Genomic DNA, 22,692 nt, shown 5'->3' on the forward strand with positions numbered 1-22,692 from the left:
AATTGCATAAACTATGCATCTTAGAATAGAAATTTACATTAATTATAATATTATATATTTAATAAGTGTATCAGTAATTATTTAATTATAAATTTATATACAAAAATGTTATAACCAGGGCAAAAAAGTATTTTATAAATTCAAATGTAAATCATACTCTGTTGCTGAATACGCTTTTAAGATATGCTGCATTTAAAAAGTACAAAACTTACCATTGTCTTCAATGGAGAAGTAGAAGATATCACTAGTAGCATTGTCACCTTCTTTCAAGACATAGCTAATCTTCATTTCATCAATATCAGCTGATAACAAAGAAACATGATAAGTCTTTTACCAAAATATTTTACTGTAGAATTCAAGGTTTATCAATACAATTTAAACTTTAATATTTTAAAGTAATATATGATAACATCTCACAAACTACTTCGTCACAGGTAAACAAAGAAAAAGCCAATCTTAGAACACGTATAATTTTAAACTACATAAACAAGAATTCACCTCCTACTGCTGTCCCAGTTTTAACTTATTAGATTATTCAGTTTGAAAAAAAAAAAGGAAAAACAGTGGAATTTAGTGGGTTTGGACTGTAACACGCAGCTTAAAAGAATAATTTAATTTCCAACTCTGGTTTTCAGAAATTCTTAATCAACATTATAATTAAATAAAGTTGCTATACCTAAATTTTAAGTTGGAAGTAAAGATTTGTCTACAGTTTTGTTTTTGAGGTGGGTTGGGAGGCACATACAAAATTATTCCAGATAAAAATGTATCAGAAGATGCAGGGATAAATATCATAATTAAGTTAATATCTAAACTAATTAAAAACTTAATCTGATGTTCACAGAATGAAATGAGATTGTTTCTATTGATCTGTGATTGCATCCAAAACTCCCTGAGTTGTTTCCATGGAGCTTCACATATTTATTTCTTCATACATCACTCAATCAAAAGATCCTGGATCTAATACTGAGTGTGTGACAGTTAGGCCCTCTCTACATATTACAGGTATTGCAATTACCTTGAGACCAGCTACACATGAAAAGTAGCTTTCACATAATAAAAAGCTCCAGTCAGCTATAAAGTTAGACCTCAAAAATGTGTACTACCTTCTATAGCTGGTCACTACTGAGCTCTAGTTTACATGTGTAGCAGGGTGTCCCCTGCAGCTGGGAGCTGCATCAACTGTGGGCTCCCAGCTGCAGGGGTGCACTTTGCCCAGCTGGGGCTGTGAGTCCCACAGCTGCTGGGGCCTCTAAGCCCTATGAGCTGCAAGCTCTGGATCATAGCAGCAACCTACAGCTGCCAGGACCCAGACTCCCACAGCTGCAGATGCTGGATCCCTACAGTACCCCACTGCTAGACTCTGAGGTGCTGAAAACCACACATTCCCACTCATGGGGATATGCCCATTGTACCTTTTCCTGCACGCGTAAAGGGGCCTTTACAGAGTTTGATACCGGTTGTACCTGCAAGCAAGCAATTTTTGTACTTCTAGTCAAATGAAATCATTCTTCTTTCAAGAGGTGAAACATCTTGAATGAACAGTAAAAATAAACATATCAATTTGTGTTTTTTTCTACATCAGAGCTTGAAAGGTGAACTTGCCTTTTAAATGACATTCTAATAAAAATCTGAAATTTGTTACAGAAAAGTGTCCAAAAGCTATATACAAATTTATAAAAGCAAACTGAGGGCAAATGTACAATTTAGCCACTTTAAAAGGGGAGGGAGAGCTGCTTCTTAGGAGCATGCAGCAGCTGTTACATGAATATGATCCTGTAGGAATACAAGATGACTAAATTACCCTAACTTTGAGCCTGGATGAAGCAGGGGTGAAGTTTGAGCAGTTTTGCTGTATACTTACATCACTACAAAATCATGCAGCAGTGACAGCTGCAGGGTACCAGCAATGATATAATTGTTACATCTAGCTCTACACCTGGAAGATTTTTTCTGCTTCCCAATTTATGAGGTTTGTTTCTTCAACAAGAGCAATGTTGTTTATTAAAGCACCTAACCCCAGTGGAATGCTTCATTCTTTCAGCTGTTTTAATCAGCATTAGATAGGTATAGATTGTTCCTGCATGCAAAAACCAAACTGCACAGATGAAAAGAAACACTACAAGGTTCTCCTCATCAGTTCCCCAAGTATCAAAGACAAGTGAGTTTCCTCCCCTATGGAATAAACACCCCAAAATTTAAAGATGTTCAAAGATCTATTACAGCAGGCTTGTCCAACATATGACCCGTGAGCCACCATGCAGCCCACCAAGGCATTTTCTGTGGCCCGCAGTGCTGTGACCAAAAACCCCTTGTCCCTCCCCCAGCCTCTCAGCAGCTGCTGAAGGGCTGGGGAAGGACACACACACCAGCGCAGCGCGGCCCGGCTGCGTCCCTTGCAGGGCCAGACCCCTCCCCAGCTGGGGGCAGCGCTGGCTGTGACTGCTGAGCGGCCCTATCCGCCCCGAGGAGCCAATCCTGCCCACGCGGCCGCAACCAGTGCTGCGGGCTCAGGGCAGGCGCAGGATGGAGACTTCACGTGAGAACTTTGCCACTAGGTGGCAGAGAAACAGCTCCACTCATGGGCCCGGAACACGCCAGTCGCTGGTGGGGAGGATGCACGTCCGGTAGTGCCCAGGCTCCTGCCCCCGCCTCCCCACCCCGACATATGCCCATGCCCATGCCCTGCGCTGCCAGAGAGGCCCCATGCAGGAAGCCAAGCAGCAGCTGGTGGCACTGCCGGCCTACGCCTGCCTCCTAACCCGCTCATTTCAAGCCAGCCCCGCTGCCCTGCTCCACAGCAAGGCGGCGCCTGCTCCTCCGACCAATCTCCCCCTGGAGTCCCAAGGGGGCTGCTTCTCATGTGCTGGGGATGGGAAGCAGCACAGGCACACAGCCATGGGGGCAGCAAGGTGGGCAGCAGCGGAGTGGAGGGTGCCTTTCCCACACATGCCAGGGAGGCTCTGGCCGGGAGGACAAGGAGGAGCCCGGACTGGGGCTCCCATGCCTGGCAGCAGCTCTCCCCGCCCCGCTCCTCTCCATGCCCGGCTGCAGCTGTGGCTGTGCCCAGCTGAGCTGCAAGTCTCTCTCGCAGCCTCTCGGATGCACTGAGGAGCCCCTGCTCCCTCCTCTCCTGCCTGCCTCTTGCAAGGCAATGAGTGGTGGAGGCTGCAAAGCGCCGCGCAGATGTCTCCCACTGAGACACATCCCTCCACCTTTGATTAGTTTCCACTCTGGCTGATATCTTTTCCACATTTGATCTGTCGACTTGCATTATGCTTCTTTCATTATGCGACAGTATTTATTTTAGTCAAGTGTTTTGGTTTTGGATTTTAAACCACATTTCCAGGCCCATTTCATTGTCACGTCCTGCAGCTTCATTGGTGTCAAAGGTCATGTGACATCACTTCCTGATGTGATACGCTTCCTGTGAGGTCTTTGAATATGGCTTGCCAGCCCACTGTGCATGGGCAAAGTCCGTGATCCACCCCTACATTCAAAAAGGTTGGACACCCCTGTACTGTCTCAGCAGAAATCTATAGCTTCTCCACTGCCACCCAGCTTTCTTAGGCTGCCTTCTCAGCTCAATAATGACAGAGTTAACCCAACATAGCTCCTGATCTGAAAAAGGTGACATGAAAAATTGAATTTAGCCTTAGCCTGTGTTAGATTTTATAGCATTACATTTAGAAGTTTCCCTGCCAGTTTCCTTGAAGGATAGTGGATCTGGGGAGCAAGCCATGTAAAATGCACCATTCCTGACCCTCTGCCTAGTCTGTTTCTACTTGCAAGTAAATCTATAACCCAATCAAGATCACTCTTCCTCCAGAAACAGGGATATCTACTTCCCCACTTCCAACATATCAGCACTAGAGTCTGAATTAAAGACAGTGAGACTAGAATCCCAAAACCCTTAGGCAATTCATAAAAGGTTATAGTAGGCCTCCTGTTACACATGTTAGTACCACATTCTAGCCCCTGGACCGTGCGTTAAGAATGTCACCAAGACTTAAGTGACCAAAGAACTTTTCAATTAGGTCTTGGCATGTAAATCAAGCTTTCCAGTTTTATTTTAAAAGGCATTTTTTGTAATACTAAGACTACCTTTATAAACAGTGTCAGATTTTAAATGAATGTTGTCATTTTTTTTAAAGGGATTCAAGTTTAACTTTAAACCAGGATTCAAAGGAAATAGGGATAGACTGTTGAAACCATGATGGCCCAGGAAATGTCACAAGGCAAGTTATTTTGTGATATTTTGATTAACTGTCTACATAGTTGGAAGAGTTGTTGGGTTTTTTTGAGTGCACAGTGCCTTTTTTCAAATAACACAAAAATAAAAAGATAAAACTTACTTGCCTTTGAAGGTATCTTGGCTAACATCTTGTAGGATCTAAAGACTATAAATAAATAAAACCATTAGCACTAACCTTGTGTAAAAGTATTAATGCTCTCATTTCCAAAGCCAGTATTAATGATGAACCCATGCTCTGGCCCATCCGTAATTCTGTATTTCAGCAGTTTGTGTGGGCTGTCTCTGTCTTCTGCCTTCAGTGACTTGCTGGTGATTAGGAAACCCAAGTGCCCTTTTGGAAGGCTTTTCAAGGTTGGGGCACCCTTGTTTACCACTAACTGTGGCACCCCATTGTCCAGAGAATTGATGTGAATCTTCATCATCTGGGGTTGATGAGTCTCCAGAATTGTGTCAGGAAAAAGGTAAAAGTCTGTGTGGGTTCCATCAGTGACAGTGAAGGAGAAGCTGTCCTGGCTGGTTTCTGTACCATCATGTCTATAGCTGATGAGATTCTCATTCAAGTCTTGTTTAGTGAAGCTGGTCACAGGGTAGGTGCTGTTGTATAAAATCTGGCCATGAACAGGGACCTGAATTACTATGAAATGGAGCAAGTTGTCAGGGGTGTCCCGGTCTTCCACAGTTAACTCAAAGGGGGTGATCAGTTTGGTCTCCCCTTCCTCAACCACCAGCTCATTGATAGTTAGAACTGGCTTTTTATTGTCCACATCAGTAATGGAGACCCTGAAGGTGCGGAAGACTGGATTATAGCCATCTGTCACTTCAAACTCAAAGCTGTCCATCTTCACCTCATCCTCTGCAGTATGGATATAGTAAATCTTGTTGCCAGCTAGCTGGAGCTGAGTGAAGGCAGTAACAGGCACCCCAGGACTGTCTGAGTTCTCCAAGTGACCCCGACTAGGTGCCCGGGTGATACCGAAGCGCAGATTTTCATCGGGACTATTAATATCACTTGTGCTGAGCAAATCAGTTGTGAGAGTCACCTTCCCACCCTCTTTCAGAGTAACCCCTTTGCTGACCACCTCAGGGAAGACCATGTCAATGCTGCTGATGGTAATATAAAAGTATCTGTCTATCAAGGGATTAATGGCATCTGTGACATCAAACTTAACCAGGTCATGGACCCCATGTTGGCTAGTGTGAACATAATGGATAAGACCCTGGTCTATGTCATTCTGGGTGAAGTTCATACCTTGTGTAATGTTGCCTAACACCTCCCTCTGCTTGTTTAAGAGCTGCAGAAGACCCTGCTCAGGTGCCAGACGGATGATATAGGTGAGGCTCCTGTCCTCTGAATCTATGTCTGTGGCTTTAAGGTCCCGGTTTGTGATAACCTTGGTCTCGCCAATCTCCACTTCTAACCCCTGATTGATAGCCATCCTGGGGGTCTCATCATCCACCAGGATTACCATAATCAGCACTTCCTGTTCCACTATATGCTGGCCATCACTTAGCTGGATTTTGAAGCTGTCTTCTTTAGTCTCCGAATCATCATGTTCATACACAATGCTAGAGGCCTCTTGGATCTCCTCCAATGTGAAGTTGTGAACAGGTAAGGTACCGGTTGCAAGCTGCTGCACAATCCGCCCATGCTTGGGAGGAACAGTGATGAAGAAGTGAAGCTCATCTGGGGGAAGATCAGCATCGGCTGCATTAAGGATAGGTGTGTCTATCACTAGGCTCATTCCTTCAAGCACCACAAATTCTTGCACAAACAGTTCAGGCTTTTCATCATTGGTGGGGATAATGACAATGGGGAAGAAATGGTGAGGAGAGAAGTTGACGCCATCAGAGCAGCAGAAAGTGAATCTGTCCTCTACAGGCTCAACCCCTTTGTGAATGCTTTGCACATAGTTGATGTGTCCCAGACGAATATCTTTGATGGAAAAGGCACTGATGGCAGTGCCAGCCCTAGACTTTTCAGAGCCAGGGGCTGGAGAGATGTTTTCCAGGTATCCAGAAGTGGACTGAATAGCGATGGTGCACAAGAGGTCATCCCTAGGAGTATCTATATCCTCTGCATCCAGCTGCTCCAGAGTCAAGGTATTCTTCCCCCCCTCAGAGACAACGAAGCGCTCTGCCCCAACCTTCACTTCAGGTGCAATGCTATCCACAGGCAACACCGTCACAGATACACGTACACCTTGTACCATGCTGCCTCCCACTACCCACTCACTGGAGAGATCAGAGATGGTGAGATTGAAGAAGTCATGGCTCTTCTTCAGGCCAATCTCTCCACCTGTATGACCATAGACTACTGTCCCACTTATGAGATCCTGCTGAGTGAATCTCTCTGAGTGAATCCCATTCACCAGAATGTCACCCAGTTTAGGGGGATCCTCTACAATGAAAGTCAGTGTCAAGTCATCAGTATCCTCATCTGTTCCCTGGATAAGGGAGGTAGTGATCTCAGTGGCACCATTTTCCAGGACATCAATTGAGGCTCCCAGAAGCCCATTACCACGAGGAAGAGTGATGCTAGGGCTTTCATCATCAACTGGCTGCACAGTGATCCTCACAGTGATTGGCACATGGTGGACCCCATCACTCACTTCTAGTTGATAAGAGTCACTGGTGAACTCATCACCACTGTGCTGATAGGATATGCGCCCACTGGCAATATCATCTAGCAGGAAAGATTCCCCTTGGACCATCATACCCTCCTCCAAATAATACAAATGGCCGTGCTGGGGTGCCTGGGTTAAAGTGAAGACAATGCGGTCTGTGTTTGTATCTGGGTCAGCAGCATCTAATTGACTGCTTGTGACAAGGAAGTTGCTTCCTTCAAGCACAGTGAAGCCTGTGTTAGTGATCTGGGGTGGCTGGTTGTCTACTGGCTGGAGGAAGAGAGTGAAAGTACCTGGTACAGAGTTGCCTGCTGAGTCTTCAACACTGTAGGTAAACTGCACCACCCTTGGGGTGATCCCCAGCTCTTGGTTTGGAGGCTGGTAAGCCACCTTGTGGTGGTTCACCTGGGCTTGGGTGAACTGGGTAATGGACATCTCAGGGTTGTCAGCCAGCACAATCTCCCCAGCTAGTACAGAGTGGTTTTCATCAATATCCATTGGGGGTGTGAGCAGGGTGTATTTCAACTCTCTGTCATCCGTGTCCAGGTCAGTGTAGCGCAGGTAGCGCTTTCTGAAGTGGGTCAACTGGTATTCCAGGACAGTCAATTGTAGGCTAGTGCCTGGGTACAGTTCTGGAGGCAAGCTGTCAACTGGCTGCACTCTGACAGTGAGCACCTGCTCCCCAGACTCATTAGGAGGATCATTATCATCCTGGAGGCGGAAGAAGATCTGATCCGTCACAGAGGTGGTGCTATGGGGTCCTGTGTGCCTGTAGAACAACCTTCCATCCAGGATGTCCTGCTGCCGCCACTCACTCACCACCTTCTCATACACACCCTCACTCTCCACAAAGTGCCAAGAGGAGGGAGGGGCACCACCAGCCTTCTCTACATCCTTTCCTCTCTCATAGGATGGTGGCAGCTCTGCCTGACGCAGCAGAAGCTCACCTAGGCGGCGTTGGGGACGCAAAGCTTGGGAAGACATTACAGGCTCTTCTTGAAGCACAAAGCAGATAGCGGCATCATTAGAGTCAATGTCCGTGGCACTGAGGATGAAGGGTGAGATCTGGACTGCCTGGTGCTCTCTCAGCACCAGCCCGGTGTTGGCACTGAGTAGGGGTGGCTGATCGTCAGCTGGGGCAATCGTGATGGGGAAAAGAAACTCCACCTGGTGCTTCCCATCCTCCATCCGGAAGACAATGTTGTCGCTGTAGCTGTGCTCACTGTCATCATGCTGGTAAACCACATGCCCAGCCTCCAGCTCAGCAGCTGTGAAGTGCTTGCGGCCAGGCGGTGCCCCCAGCACCTTCAGCTCGCCATGCCGTAGGCCCCGCACCACCCAGACCTTCACTTCATCCAGGTTGTCCTCATCACTGATCTCCAGGCTGCCTGCAAGCGGCCTGGACTGGCCCTCAAACAGCATCAGCTGGGGGCCCAAGGCTCGGTTGAGCGTGGCCACGGGGGCCAGTGTGTTCATGGGCTTCACCACCACCACGAAGGCAAAGGGCTCTGAAGAGGCACCCTCAGGGTCCAGCACCTCCATTTCCAGCTGGAAGAGCCGCTCCCGGTCCGAGTCCACAGTGGGTGGCTGGTAGGCGATCTTCAGCTCCCTCACCTCACGCTGGGTGAAGGTGGCGAGCGGCCGGCCGGGGTCGTCAGTGCTGAGCAGGTAGCCGTGCCGGCGCGGGTCGGCGCTGCCCCCCGAGGTGAGGTTGAAAAGCAGCAGGTCCGCGGGGGTCTCCAGGTCTTCTGCAGCCAGCGCCTCAGGGGTGAGGGCAGCAAGCACGAACTGGTCCACCTCCATCACCAGCAGCGCTGCTGAGCTGGGCCGGGGGGGCTTGTTCTCAGTGCCCTCGCGGATCCGCACCACCACCTGGAAATACTCCCGCTCGCTGGGCCCCGTCGCCCCAGCTGGTAGTGCGTCCACCCTCATGGGCACGTAGTCGCGGTCGGGAGAGCCGGCGGGCGCCGCGTGCTGGTAGCGCACCCCCTCCTGCAGGAAGGTGCCGCAGTCCCGGCTGTAGCCAGGGGGCAGGGGCTGGCCGGCGGCGTCCACCAGGCGGCCGTGGGCGGGCAGGCGGGCGCCGGGCAGCGGCAGCGCGGTGAGGCGGCAGGCCTGCAAGCCGTCGGGGAAGCCCAGCACGCGGGCGTCGAGCGGGAGGCTGAGGCCGCGCAGCTGGGCCACGGGCAGCGGCAGGTTGCGGGCGAGCAGGCGCAGCTGCTGGAAGAGCACCTCCACGTGCAACGCCAGCGGCAGGACCCGCGCGCGGCCCGCGCCGTCGGCGCGCAGCAGCAGGCGCAGGCGGTGGGCGGCCGGGCTGCGCCCGCCCAGGTGCCAGTACTTCACCTGCCCCGCGCCGAAGTCGCAGGGGAAGCGCGCGGGGCTGAGGCGGCCCGGGCGGCGCCACGTCGGGTCGGCGTCCAGCACAGTCACGGTGCAGCGGTCACCCGGCTGCACCCGCAGCACCAGGTCGGCCAGCGGGTCCAGCCAGGCGCGTCGGCCCAGCGGCACCCGCAGCCCGCGGTTCGCCAGCACGATGGAGTCGGCGGCCAGGGCGCGCAGCGGCCGCGCGGGGCTGCTCGCCTCAGTGTCCTCCTGCGCCGCGCCGCCCGGCGGCGCCCGCACCACCAGGTCCCGCGCCGGGTCCAGCCACGCCGAGCGACCCAGCGGCACCCGCAGCCCGCGGTTCGCCACCACCAGCTCCGGCTCCGGCGGCGCCACTGCGCCCGCCCCGCTACACACCAGCACCAACACCAGCACCAGCACCGCGCTACCTCCCGCCATCCCGCGCAGCGACCAGGAGCGCAGCGCTGCCTCCCGCCGCCGCTACTAAAGGGCTTGGCGGGCAGCGCCGCCCACAGCCCGGCCCCGGCCCCTCGGGGGGGGTGGTGTCCCCTCCTCCCCGCCACAGCGGCGCGTGGCCTACCTGCGGCGGCGCTCCTGCGTGCCTCGGAGCGGGGCGGGGGGTTGACACCAGCCGCGGGGGCATGCCTGGCCCTTGGGCCGGCAAGTGCCCCGGGCACCGCCGTGCCCGCCCAGCGCACAAGTCCTTTTCCTCGTCGCGTTTGGCTTTTCCCTTTCCTGCCCCCGAGTCCGCCGCGGAGGAGGGACGCCGAGCTCGCCGACCGGCGCCGGAGCGGGGAAGAAACGCGGCTCCCTCAGACGCCGGCCGTCGCCTCGCCCGCCTTGCTGCAATAGTGCCCACCCCGAGGCGTTTCGCGCACAGCCCCTGCATCACTAAACGGTGATTTCGCTCCCTCGTGTGAAAGAGCCTTAGCCAAATAAACCAGCAAACCTCTGAATGTGAAACGCTGACCCGGTGTCCCAACCTGTCTTCGGCCTCTGACACGACTGCTCTTTCCTCTGCCATGCCTGATCCTGCACCACTTGAATTACTACCTCTGTAGGATCTCCCTTGCACGCACCTTTGGCTTTTTTTTCCCCCTTGCTTTTTTCCTCCTTCCTTCCCTGCTTTACCTTTTGTTTGCCTCGTTTCTACCTATTTACATCCTCACTGACATCCTGTCACACTTCTGCCTTCTCTCATTCCTTGGAGCCTCAGATCAGTGGAGACTCCCTATGTCTGATGAAGGGTGACTGCACCCAAAAGCTTGCCAAGAACTTTTTTCCAACTACTCAGTTGATCTAATAAAAGACATCACATCTACCCAAAGGACTCTGCCTCCATAAAGACAGGTACTTGCTTTGCAAGCAAAGCCAAAGCAAATGCCCCCTTCGAAAGGTCTCACTAGGTTCCCCTTGCAAGAAGAAAGTGTATTTTTCATGTCCAGGAGATGGTGTCTGAGGTGGAGGGGGGTTAAGCCTGAGCAGTCTAAACAATTGGGCACTTTCAATCTACCTTCTCTCTCACTTTTCCTTTTTCCAGTTCATCTGGTGCATGATCAGGCATGGCAGAGGGGAGAGGAAGGAGCAGTTGTCTTTCGGGTAGAACAAGGGTCAGGACACTGGGTCAGTGTGGTAGGGCAAAACGCTTCAGCATTTCACATTCAGAGATTTGCTCTTTCATTTAGTTAATGCTAATTTATAAAATGAAGTTTCCACTGGATTAAAGTGTCATTGTTTTTTTAAAAAGCATTACATGTTGCAGAGGTTTGGAGGGGTTTAACCACCTTTATCCCACACTGTCTTGAATAACATCTTTTTAAGGTCTTAACCCATTAGAATGTATTGTCTCTTGGTATCAGCCATTGCAACGGGAAAGGAGAGAAGTGGCTCCTGCTTCCCTGTCACCTCTCTTCTGGCACTTCTATGGCTTTGGTCCCAGTTATTGAGTCAGAAACTTTTGAAAGCAGTTTGCTTTTGCCAGTACCATGATTTGCTTTTGTGGTGGAACTTGACAGCCAAGATGCTTTTAACCAGGGAAGGAGGCAAAAGAGGTTTCCAACTTGCCTTGAATAAGAAGCCTTACTAAAGGGGCATCAATAAGTAGAGTTTATAAAAAAAAAAAAGAAGATGGCTCTTCTGTTTCTATAAAGTCTATGGAGGGATTAAAGAGCAAATGAGACTTTAAACAGCAAATAAGGATTTGGCTATGTACTAACTTGGGGCCAAGACTGTGTTTCCATTTACACTTCTTTCAGCTTGAACAATGAAACTAGCCCAATCACTTTTACATTCCTTTACTGTTGTTTCTGATCAGCTGGACTTCCAAGGTCTCATGCACTAAGCCAGTGGCAGGGTGAAACACAATGTGAAATGCTGAAGAGATTTGTTCTTTTATTTAGTTAACGCTAATTAATTTGATAAACAGTTTCCATTGGATTGAAGTGACACAGATTTTTAAAAGCATTGTGTGTTGCAGTTTATTTTTAAAACTGCATTTATCCCACAGTCTGTCTTTAATATTATTTGTGTTCTTAACCTATTACAATTTATTGTTTCTTTGTAATATCCTCTTAGGACTATGAGAAGCCACATTTTTTCCTTTGTCTGCCTTGATCTTTGCTTTTATTTAAATCACTTGGTGGTTTGCCACTGACAAAGGCAAGACAGGATCTTTCCTACCAGGTGTTATAATTAACTTTTTGTTTAATTCTTGGTTTGAGCAGCCATGAAATTGATACCAGAACAAATTTCAACATACTGTACCACGCTTCTTTCTTTAGAAGCAGTAGAGGGCGCACAGTTAAACCAAATGCTATTTTTACCCAGGGTTTTATACAAATATTGGTGAGTCTTAATTTATCAATAGTTTTTTTTAAAAATGCAGTAACCTTAAAAAAAAATCTTCTAATGGATCTCTCATACATGAACCAATCTACTCATATGTGCTGATAGGGAACGGTACTGGTATACATGATTATTTTTATTTGTATGAAACATTGCATCTTGTGTTTCTTACTCTTTACAGTTTCTGAGCAATGTCAGTATTTTATTTTATTTTTACAAAAGACCAATATTTGGAGAATTCTAAAGTCACGATTTACAAACAGAAGCAGAGTTGCAAATTCTGAGGCTTTCCCAGCATTCCTTGAAAACAAATAGCAAAGAGAAGGTGCAATATTTATTGTCAGTTAAATAGTTCTATGTTTTGAGAACCATCACAGTTTATTTAGTAAAGTTACTGCAAGATTTCTTAGTATGTCTTGATTTTAGAGTGCTAAAGGGAGGGTAAATTTAATTGCTTAATGTTTCCCATTAACATCAATACCAGGAGAAATATGATTCATGTATGTATTTTTTGAGGGGAGGGGGAAGTAGAGAGTTTTCCTCCTGATTGGGTAATTATATTTACCATGTCTTTAGTTGTCAATTTTTTTTTTCCCTTTTACATTTGTTTTGTGGTAGTACTATATGTCATTCATGAGAGTTATGAAGATTGAATGAATTCAGAAAATATTATGATTCATATTATGTAACTGCTGAAACTATAATTATTTCTAAGTGCTGCCACCTTACATTAATTAACATGCTCATATTTGTTCTTGCAAGTGCACAGTTAAAGAATAGCTTTCCTTTCTTTCTAACCTCACTGGTTCTTTACATTCTTTGCCTTGTCTTTGTTCTTTTTCCCCCAGTCCCGCAGTTACCTATGCAGGTTTGTAACATTAGAATATGAGTAGTCCTGCTGAAGTCAGTGTACTTCTCTCACATTAAAAGCTACATACATGTTTGAAGAATGCAGGACCTTAGTTTTCTCCTGCTCTTGTGGCCTGCTTCACATCTCTTCAAATTCAGCAGGTGTCTTTTCATTGACTTCAGTGGGCTTTGGATCAAGGTTGTGGGGACAGTTTGAAGAATGTTATAAAAAATGGAAATCAAATCCTGATTACTGTACTCAAGAAAAAAAACCCAACAACTAACCGCACGGGCAGTGGTAACTACTCAAGCTGTGTAACTCTGATATTGCATAATACTCTTACTATAATAAGTATTCTAAATATTAAAATACAGTGATTATTACACTGAAATGAATTTTACAACCTGAAAATAATCATTGGTCTGCGTAGAATATAGATGACAGAACCCATAAACAGCAGTTGGAGCATGATTTATCACTGTGATTTGCCCCTATTTAGCACTGCTAGTTGTGAATCAGGCCCAAGAACATTTTCTTCTAAACTTCCTCAGATGAAAGTAAAACACAAAAAGCTTTAAAAAGGCACAACACAGCTGGATCAATAGCTGGAGTAAGTCCATGAAGCTCCATTACCTTCAGCTAAAGATGTGTGAAGTAAGAATAACATCTGTATTGATGGTTTGGTAAATGAAAAACCACCTGTTCCATCAGATACAAAAAAATAAAGCACTGACAGTGTTCTGAGTCTTCCTGTTGAGAGTTAAAGTACCCAGGGATGGTGCTAAGAAGTTCTTTGCCAGCTAAGCATGAAAAATGAAAGCATTTTAACAAATTAACCTCTGGGAAGGGGGTAGCTAGAGCAATCCACTGCAGTAAACCTTTGATGTGTTTGAGGGGTGATATTTCAGAGCAGATTATTATGGTAATTACAACTGCAGCCTGAGCGAGCAGAGAGGTCTTTCATAAAACCTGATTCATGGTAATGCACCATACCATTGCACTTAGTCACACTGAGATTCTTTCTCAGTTAGATTGATAAACAGATATCAACATGACAGCCAGGAAGATCTCCAAACAAATATTTGAGTTATTTAGTACATGAAGTGGTATCTGACCCTCATCATACCAAAAAATTAAGATATTTCAATGGATATGATATTTTTATAGCACTGAAAATTTCAGTGTAGCAGCAAAATCTTAGGTGTCAAACTGATGAACACTGGAATGTACATAGATGAAATGGTGGATTAATTTCTTTTATCTCTCACTATTTGTTGTGCACTCTCAAAAACTGCCACTAAATTCATGGAGTATGGTTGGAATGTTGTTTTATCTGTGGTGGGAGAAATATGCAAACAGCAAGGAATTTTTGGTGATATCTTTTATTGGAATAACTGTATAGTTGGAAGAGATGTTCAACAAACTTTTGGGCATACATTGCCCTTTCTCGGGTCTAGCTAAATAAGTGAACAGCAGAGCTTTTCACCACAGGGGTTGTGGCAGTGCCTTGGAGTGGTGATTCTCTGGTCAGCTGAGGAAATCTGAACTGGAATACCCCGCATATCACAGTCAAATCTTTTTTATGTATGTAACAGAGAGCCTAATGGCTCTCTCTTCCTTTAAGAGAGCAGCAGCCTAGCTAGGAAGCTGTGCAGGCTAGGCAGGGTGCAGCAGCTGCAGGCTACAGGGGCAACAAGTAAATGAGACAATTAGAGGGCACCTGCAGCCAGCCCAGGCAGTCACCTGACTGGAAGGGGGAAACCCTGGGAGTACATAAGCTTGGGGCTTGGGCTGGCAAGCCAGTCTAGCCTTGCTAGCTGTAGGGGTAGAAGTTCCTGTCCAGGAGAGGCACCCAGGGACACTGATTTCATTGCTTTGCTGCCTGTGGAAACGCTGAGGCTCAGGGAGCTCACCAGGAGCCAGGCTGGGAGGTATGCCAACCCAAGGGTAAAGGAAGGTTTGCCCTCTTAAAGGGGGAGAGGGCTGCTTGCACTGTTATGATTTATGTTACAGCCTGAGGGCTTATGTTTACATTACTGTTTATACCGGTGGTTGGGTTGGGATGGTAAGGGGAAGTTATGGGGATGCCATTAGTGCCCATGGGACACCTGATAGCCTTGAGCCCTTCCAACGGCAGGCTCAAGGCTCTAGTGTGGGCTTGTCCAACATGTGGCCCGCGAGCCACCACGCAGTCCGCCGAGGCATTTTCTGAGGCCCGTGGTGCTGCGACAGGAAATGAAAGTAAACACTGTTTACTTTCGTTCCCACCCCTTGTCCCTCCCCCAACCCCTCAGCAACTTCCTAATGGCTGCTAAAGGGCTGGGGAAGGGACAAGGTTCCCACACGCACTGCCTCAGCTTGATGTTGCCGATGTGGTAAGAGGAGTAGCCATATGCCACTCAAGACAGGATGAGCCCAGCTGGTGCAGCATGGGCTGAGCTGCGCTTTCCTCCTACCTGTGCTGGTCAGTCCCAAGAGGCACAAGGCTCTGGCGCCACTTCTGCTGGCTGGTGCTGACCCGGGTGGGTCTGTCCCATCCAGAGCAGCATGCATCTGAAGCTGGCTTCCCACGTGCTGCTGGGGGCAGGAGGAGCCCGTCCGGGTTGGCACCAGCCAGCAGAAGCAGCGGCAGAGCCATGTGCTACTTGGGACTGACTGGCGCAGGTAGGGGGAAAAGGCAGCTCAGCCCCTGCCACTCTGGCTGGGCTCGTTCCATCCCAAGTGGCACACGGCTCCGCTGCCGCTTCTGCTGGTCAGTGCAGACCTGGCCAGGCTCGTCCCGTCCTCAGCAGCTCATTACAAACTAGTCAGAGGGGACCAGCAGGCACTGGGGAAGTCCCTGTTCCCCCAAGCACTACCAGGAGTGACCAGGAATAATGGTCACAAGCTGGCAGAGGGTAGATTTAGGCTAGGTATCAGGAGGCGCTACTTCACATTCAGGGCGGCTAGGATCGGGAACCAACTTCCAAGAGAAGTGGTGCTGGCTTCTACCCTGGGGGTCTTTAAGAGGAGGCTAGACGTGCACCTTGCTGGGGTCGTTTGACCCCAGTACTCTTTCCTGCCATGGCAGGGGGTCGGACTCAATGATCTGCTCAAGTCCCTTCCGACCCTAGAAACTATGAAACTATGAAATATCTAAATAGATAGGTACCTGCATGTTCCATGCTATGTCCTGTGCACCTGTGCCATGCAACCCACCCTTCTCCTATTCACACTGATTATTGTGGCACATACTAAACCTCCATGTCCAGACATCTGCAGCATAGCACATGGCCATACTCCCACGTATTCAGTTGTTCTCCACACTGCAAGGAAACAGCACAGAAGGTTTTTTTGACCCCTGGATATCTAACCTTACACTGAACGTATAATTGTTGCTCCTACTCAGCCATGCGACGCTGAGAGAGAAAGGCGATAGATACACAAACCCATTACAATGGTCCGCAACGGTGGAGGAAGTGGCTCGGGGGAGGCATCTCAGTCTATAAAGTCTCATCGCGGGGATCCTTTTCGGGTGGAGTGGGGTTGTCCGTGGTGGAAGAATCCTCTTGAAGTAAAGCGAAGTGGGGGGGCGGTTCAGGCGGTGCCCTCCAGGTCCGGTCCGGCAGCGGCTCGTCTGGTGGGGTCGGTGTACTGGCGGTGGCATGTGATGTGCTCCATGTAGATGTCGCGGGACCAACAGATGGTGTTGGACGCCATGAAGCAGCGCATCAGCTTGGCGTAGCGGCAGGAGATGCGGCAGATGCGGAGGACGCTCTCATAAATCTGTTACAACCCCAATTCTATGTATATATAAGTCTAGCTTTAGTTGATGAAAGCAGCTGCACGAAGTTCACTGGGAATATTTACAGACCATAAGTCTTTGCAAGATCAAGATTAAAGTTTATTAAGCAGTTTTAATGCTGTTCAGCTTGTATGCACCACTTTTGAGCTCTACCACTTGACACCTCGGTAATAATTTTTTAAATTAAAAACATTTCACAAGTTTAAAGCCTTTTAGCTCCTTGGTAAAGCAGGTGAGAAAGCCATTATTTTAAAGACAGAGAAACTCGGGGCCTTGTTGCATGAGACAGTACATGTTAAATCACATGGTAACATTAACTACAGTCAGCTGATTATTGGTCCTACCCCCTTCATTGTATCAGAGCTGGTCAATTATCTGTTGTGGTGCTGAGGCTGGGATGACAATCAGTGAGCTGTGCTCCTATGATTTCTGTGAAGCAGCCCCAAGATAGCTGAATATGTGGTAAAAGAGACTGAAGATGGCAGGGGGTTGGACTAGATGATCTGCTCAGGTCCCTTCCCACCCTAGAAACTATGAAACTATAAGATGCACCTCGCATGACAATTTGTAACTTTGCTATGATTATGATTGCACTTAGCATGTGTTTTATTGCCTGAATGAGCAGACAGGTTTTAAGTGCAGTTAACATAACCTAAGTGTAATGTTTGACACGGCCCTTGGGCACAGACATATAGATGTCTTGGCCAAGCTCCTGCAGGCCTTTCAGTGGAGCATCATTCCATCACAAAAATAGCCATTTGTCTACAGAAGGGCAGATAACGAAGGAGTTTAAATGACATTTTAAGAAATGTTAAGCGAAAATAACTGATCTTTAATTTGTGACAAACAATATACTTAAAACTGTTAATGTGCTATACCCAGTATATAGTACACTTGTCTAATATTTCAGGGTCTTAAAATCCTAAGTTTACTGTCAGTGTGAACAGGCTCAGTTGCATTAAGTGGAGTGGGGCTGTACACACTTGCTAGCTTTGAATTTGCCCCACAAGTATGATCTGAAAATTAAGTAGTGTGGGAGCTACATTCTCTCTTTAGCAGAAGGAAGAAAAGCCCTTTTAGTTCACTACCTTGTAGTGCATGGGTCTGGATAGAGTGTAACCTGTCATTTGATCTAACTGGACATGAGCAAATGAGAAAGTCCATGTAAAACAAATTGTTTGTCATAGGTTAGGCACCTACATACAATAGGTGCTAGTAGCTTGCTTACAAGCAGTGCCTTATGGCAAGCTGAAGTAGATTTGCAGGAGGTTATACAAAGATACGTTTAAAATTCTGATACAATCACAGTGGAATGCTTCTGAAATGTCCAATATGTTCTATATTGAGAGCAGTGATCTGTTTTTATCATTTGTGTAAGTCCTAAGTCTTAGTTTCATTCCAGGAACTAGATACAAACAGCATTTATACATCCTTTATTATCTTATCAAGTTCTGAATTCCCTTGATTCTTTTCTCACAGATATGAAAATATACATCCCCAAACTCATATAGCATCTGTGACAAGTACAGTTATCACATGGTCTCAGATGCCCATTGTTGTTCCCCTCCCATCCTAGCTAAAACCCAAGTTTACTTATTAAAAAACAAAACAAAAATGTTTAAAATGCTTAAAATTTCCTTTCTAAATAGCAACAATACATTTCTCTCAGTATTGGTCTTCTGATACTGATAAACTGTTAATTGTATATACATAGATTCTTTCATTCCACCTGTTGATCGTTGTAGATACATACAAGCCATACATCCTTTTTGCCTATTGTCTTAATGCTTACTCAGTTTGTATCCTTCATTACTGTAGGTGCTGATTTACTACTCACTCTACATTATCCCCAAAGCAATATTGCTATGCTTTTAAGAAGCTGAGCAATGCATCCATGTGTATGCATCAGAATGGATATGAACGTACACAGAGCCAAGTCATATTCTACTTATTAGGCACCCATGTGGAATTAGGCTTCTAACTGTAATCCAATTCCATCCTGTTTAAACCCCTAGGGAAACAAATAACAAACACACACAGAGCAAAAAAACAAAAACAAAAAAACCCTCAAACCAAACCCACACATTAAAATGTTCTTAGTGTATATCCTCATCTTAGCCTGAAGACTAAATCACAAAAAGAAGTGAGCAGGAGGACTGCTGCTCACTTCCTTCATCCTGACCGCTTTTCAGGGTCCTGAGAAGGGTGGAATAGATTGCCTTTTGATACCTAATATGTGGACTAGGGTTTGGCCCATGCAGTCCCCTAATCACAAAGCTGTCTGCCTTCAGGATTGCTTAGAGTGCAAAGGATCTATTCAGCAGTGTAATTAATGGGGGGTGGAAGGCAGGAGGAACAGCAATCCCGGGAGCTGCCTTGCGGGGGGGAGGCAGGGAGCAGCAAAAATTTGCTGTAATCACAATGGCAGTTGATAATGCTGCTATAATCAGTGCCCCCGCAGCTGGTGCTACCCCAGACATTGAACAGCTGCCCAGGGCATGGAGCTGCCCAGTTATGCCTCTGAACCTGATCAGCCCTACCTAAGTCCTATTAACTCATTTGCTTCTGGAACCCAAATGACACTTTTCTCTTGACACAGAGACACAAACTTGTCAATTGCACTAGCTCTAGCTTCCAGCAGTGAAGTGATATTCAATCCAATGATGGAATTTACAGTACACCATTCAGCTTGCATACTCTTGCTGCAATAAAATGCAGCTGGACAGAGATATTTTGGGTTCAACTATTCTAAAAAATGAAACAGCAAAATTGGTGCATCTGACCAATTAAGGTTACATCATTTTGTTTGACCCCCACTCTAATGGAGCCTTATTTAAACAATGAGTTTCATTTGACTTTGTCATAAAATGGATTATTTCCAAAAGCAAGGGTTTGCAGGATAAGTCCTTTATCACTAACCGGAAGTTATACTTGTTCAGTAGCGTAATTCATATGGTCAAATACCACATTCTTTTCCTGAAGTGTGAGGGACCTGAACTGTTGTATCTTAACAAAAAAGGAGACCAGGTATCTTCACTAACAAGGAGGATTTTTCTGTGTGGTTGGAGTCCAAAAGATCATTAATGTTGCTACTGGATAAAATTTGAATTTTTTGTCAATGGAAGGGGTGATTATGGTTCCAGCTTTAGTGGTGTGGGTCAGATTGCTAGTGACCCTCAATTTCAAAAATGTTTCCAGCCCCTGGACTAAAGAGAAAGTTTTCCAGAACACGTTATTTTAGAGGTTAAACCTTGTCTTTACAGTACAGAGATGGACTATTTGGATAGTGCCATGTCTGAAGTGTAAAGAATGACAGTCTATAAATCTATTTCCATAGCTTGGATTTAGAATCCTCTTACAAATAGACAGAAATAGACATCTACAAATCCTCATGCAAATAGATATTGTAGCTGCATTGAGGCCCATGTGTGATGATTATGTGGTTGTACTGTTTGTTTTGATGTTTTATGTTGAAAGTGATTTTTGGGTGCTTTTTGTTCTGGCGGGGAAAGGCTAATGGCTGGATTGCAGAGGGCTGGATGTGGGTGGGTTAATTGGACTCCATGGTTGGGATGGTGCTGAAAGGGCTTCTTTCCTGAGAACTTCAGCTCTTTCTAGAAGCTGGGGAAGGAGTTATAAAAGAGGAAAATTAGGGAGTTCACATGAATGTGTGCACCTGCCAAATTGTAGACTGCAGGAGTCCACTGAAACCGCTCGTGTAAAGTTCCAGAGTGAAGATGGAAGGAGTCTGCCACATGGGGACCACAGCTAAAAGGGCTGGAGCAGTGGGACAGAGACAACCTACCAAGCACCAGCAGAGAAGCTGAAACCTTTGGGAACGAGGGGGGAGTTCACTACAGAGGCAGTGATGATTCCTGCCTGGTACTGGAACCAGCTGGGGACTAAGAAGTGAGCACTGGCCAAGCGTGTGAGTGAAAAGTGTCAGGAGATAGAATGTTTAAACCTTTTTTTTATGTCCCCATAGCTGTAGTGCTGTTCCCTATTTATTAAAAGTTGGGGGAAAGGGCTATGTCTAATTTTAGCTGTACTTTAATTGGATATCTCACCTCACAGGGAGTTTGTACCCTTATTGCCTTGGCTGACTTGGGGTCCTGTCATACCACAATACTTACTTTTGCATCATCCCTTAGACTCTGCCTACTCTTCGCCATTAAATTTGCTGCTTCTCCTTTTCATAAGATGACATTCCTCTAGCATAAAGATCCATGGAATTATTAGGAAACTAATCACGTAACTTAAGAAAATGAAGTTTTAGTGACTGTAACAGATACCAACTCTAGGAGGGGCTGTGAAGCCCCTGGAGTCCCGTCAGTCCTTGCTCTCTCTGGGCAGCTGCCCCTTCATCCCTCCTGCCACACCTTGGTGTTTTGTTATTTATATAAAGGAGGCTGACACAGGGCTTCCCAATCTGCTCTTCCTCTCTCAAGACCACCAGGTGTCTGTGGTCACTGGCCTTAAGGGCTAATTGTGTGGCTCCATTCCACTCCTACACCATGTCCCATGCCTCACTCCTTGCTGTTCTCTCTTACTACTCCATCAGCTACAGGCCACTGGCCCATATCCCCAGGTCTACTGCTTCCAAGGCCTGGCCTCCCCAAGGAGTTACAAAAGAGGACTTTACTGTCTATTCCAACGCCCTCTTCTCCCTGGCTTATCGCTTCTAAGTCCCTCCATGCCCTGTTCCTGGGTTCTTTTCTGCTTACCCCCTTTTGCTTTGTTCTCCAAAGCTCTGATGCAGCCCTGCTGCCAGAAGCTCCTCACCTCTTGGTGCTCAGGGTTGGACTGCCTGACCAGGTTGGGATCTGGGCTTATCTCCTGGCTAAGTCCAGCCCTCTCCTGGTGAAGAGACTCAGTAATCAGCCCCCTGCTATACCTGCAGGGTGCTTTCCAGGGCGCCTCTCCTTTTAAAGTGTCAGGCTCACCATGCAGCCTGTCACAGTGACAAAGTCACCTACTCAACCAACTATAGCAACATGTAAGTATGAAGTATGACCACTGTAAGCCATATGCACCTCATATTTTGCCTACATTAAAGATATAAATACTGTTTAGTCTGTTTGAGATGTCATTTAAAAAATAGTTTGGTTACTTAGTCAGTTGGAGTTGGAAGATGCATAGAAACTTGATACTGAAAACAGCCAAGTACTATTCCATTTTAAAAATAGCCTCTGCAGCTGCTGTCTCATCGAACTTCTTTAGGCCCTCTCATCTCTGCATCTGCAGAGGACAAATGCAGTTCAGAAGTTCCCTGTGGAATGCCCCAATTGGCGTTTCATACCATCCCTGTCCCCTGCTAGGGAACCATTAGCTTTAGTAGGTTTGATTGACAAGGCAGGGCAATTGGGCAGTGACACAAAAACATCAAGGAAGTTCCGCTGAGTGCAAGACTCCTGAACATGTGGATAGGGTGTCCTTTGGTTGCACTCAAGGAGATACAGACAAAAAATAGTTCCAGATAAAAGATTTTAAGACTGTTCAAGTAACATGATAAAGTATAGCATTAGGTCAGAGTAGTCTTTCCAGCCAGAACATCCCCCTTCTATGAGAGAGAGGAGGAACAAGTACATCTGATGGGCATAAAGCCTGCAGGCACTCATATCCTGTACCCCTGCACTATTAAGCATCACTCATTCTCCCATATGAAAGGATCTGCAAGGATGGAGGGGGTAGTATAATCTACGCCCCTCGCCCCCAAATCAGCTGATTATCATAAGAGCTTTTAAGTTTGGGGGGAGGGGTTAATGTGTCAAATACATTTCCCTCAAATAACTGTCCTAGAACTTAGATTTAATAGATTTCATAGATATTAGGACTGGAAGGGACCACGGAAGATCATCCAGTCCAGCCCCCAGCCCAAAGGGCAGGAAGTCAGCTGGGGTCACAGGATCCCAGCAAGATAAGCATCAAGTTTACTCTTGAAGGTGTTCAATGTAGGTGCTTGAACCACCTTTGATGGCAGGCTGTTCCA

At 46.9% G+C, this 22,692-nt stretch overlaps 1 protein-coding gene across 2 annotated transcripts in view; it reads right to left on the reverse strand.

Annotated features, from left to right (window-relative positions):
- FREM3 (FRAS1 related extracellular matrix 3) overlaps positions 1-9,696 on the reverse strand; it is a 125,668-nt gene extending 115,972 nt beyond the window's left edge. For both annotated transcript variants that reach the window (XM_019534415.1, XM_019534416.1), the window contains exons 1-2: positions 4,431-9,696; positions 213-302 (exon numbers count right to left, since the gene is read on the reverse strand). In XM_019534415.1, the coding sequence (XP_019389960.1) occupies positions 213-302; positions 4,431-9,663 (5,323 nt within the window). In that variant the 5' untranslated portion in view covers positions 9,664-9,696. The remainder of the gene's footprint in view (positions 1-212; positions 303-4,430) is intronic.
- Positions 9,697-22,692: the final 12,996 nt, after the last annotated feature.

Source organism: Crocodylus porosus, unplaced genomic scaffold (assembly GCF_001723895.1).
Source record: "Crocodylus porosus isolate Cpor-Errol unplaced genomic scaffold, CroPor_comp1, whole genome shotgun sequence".
In the NCBI taxonomy this organism is placed as follows: domain Eukaryota; kingdom Metazoa; phylum Chordata; order Crocodylia; family Crocodylidae; genus Crocodylus; species Crocodylus porosus.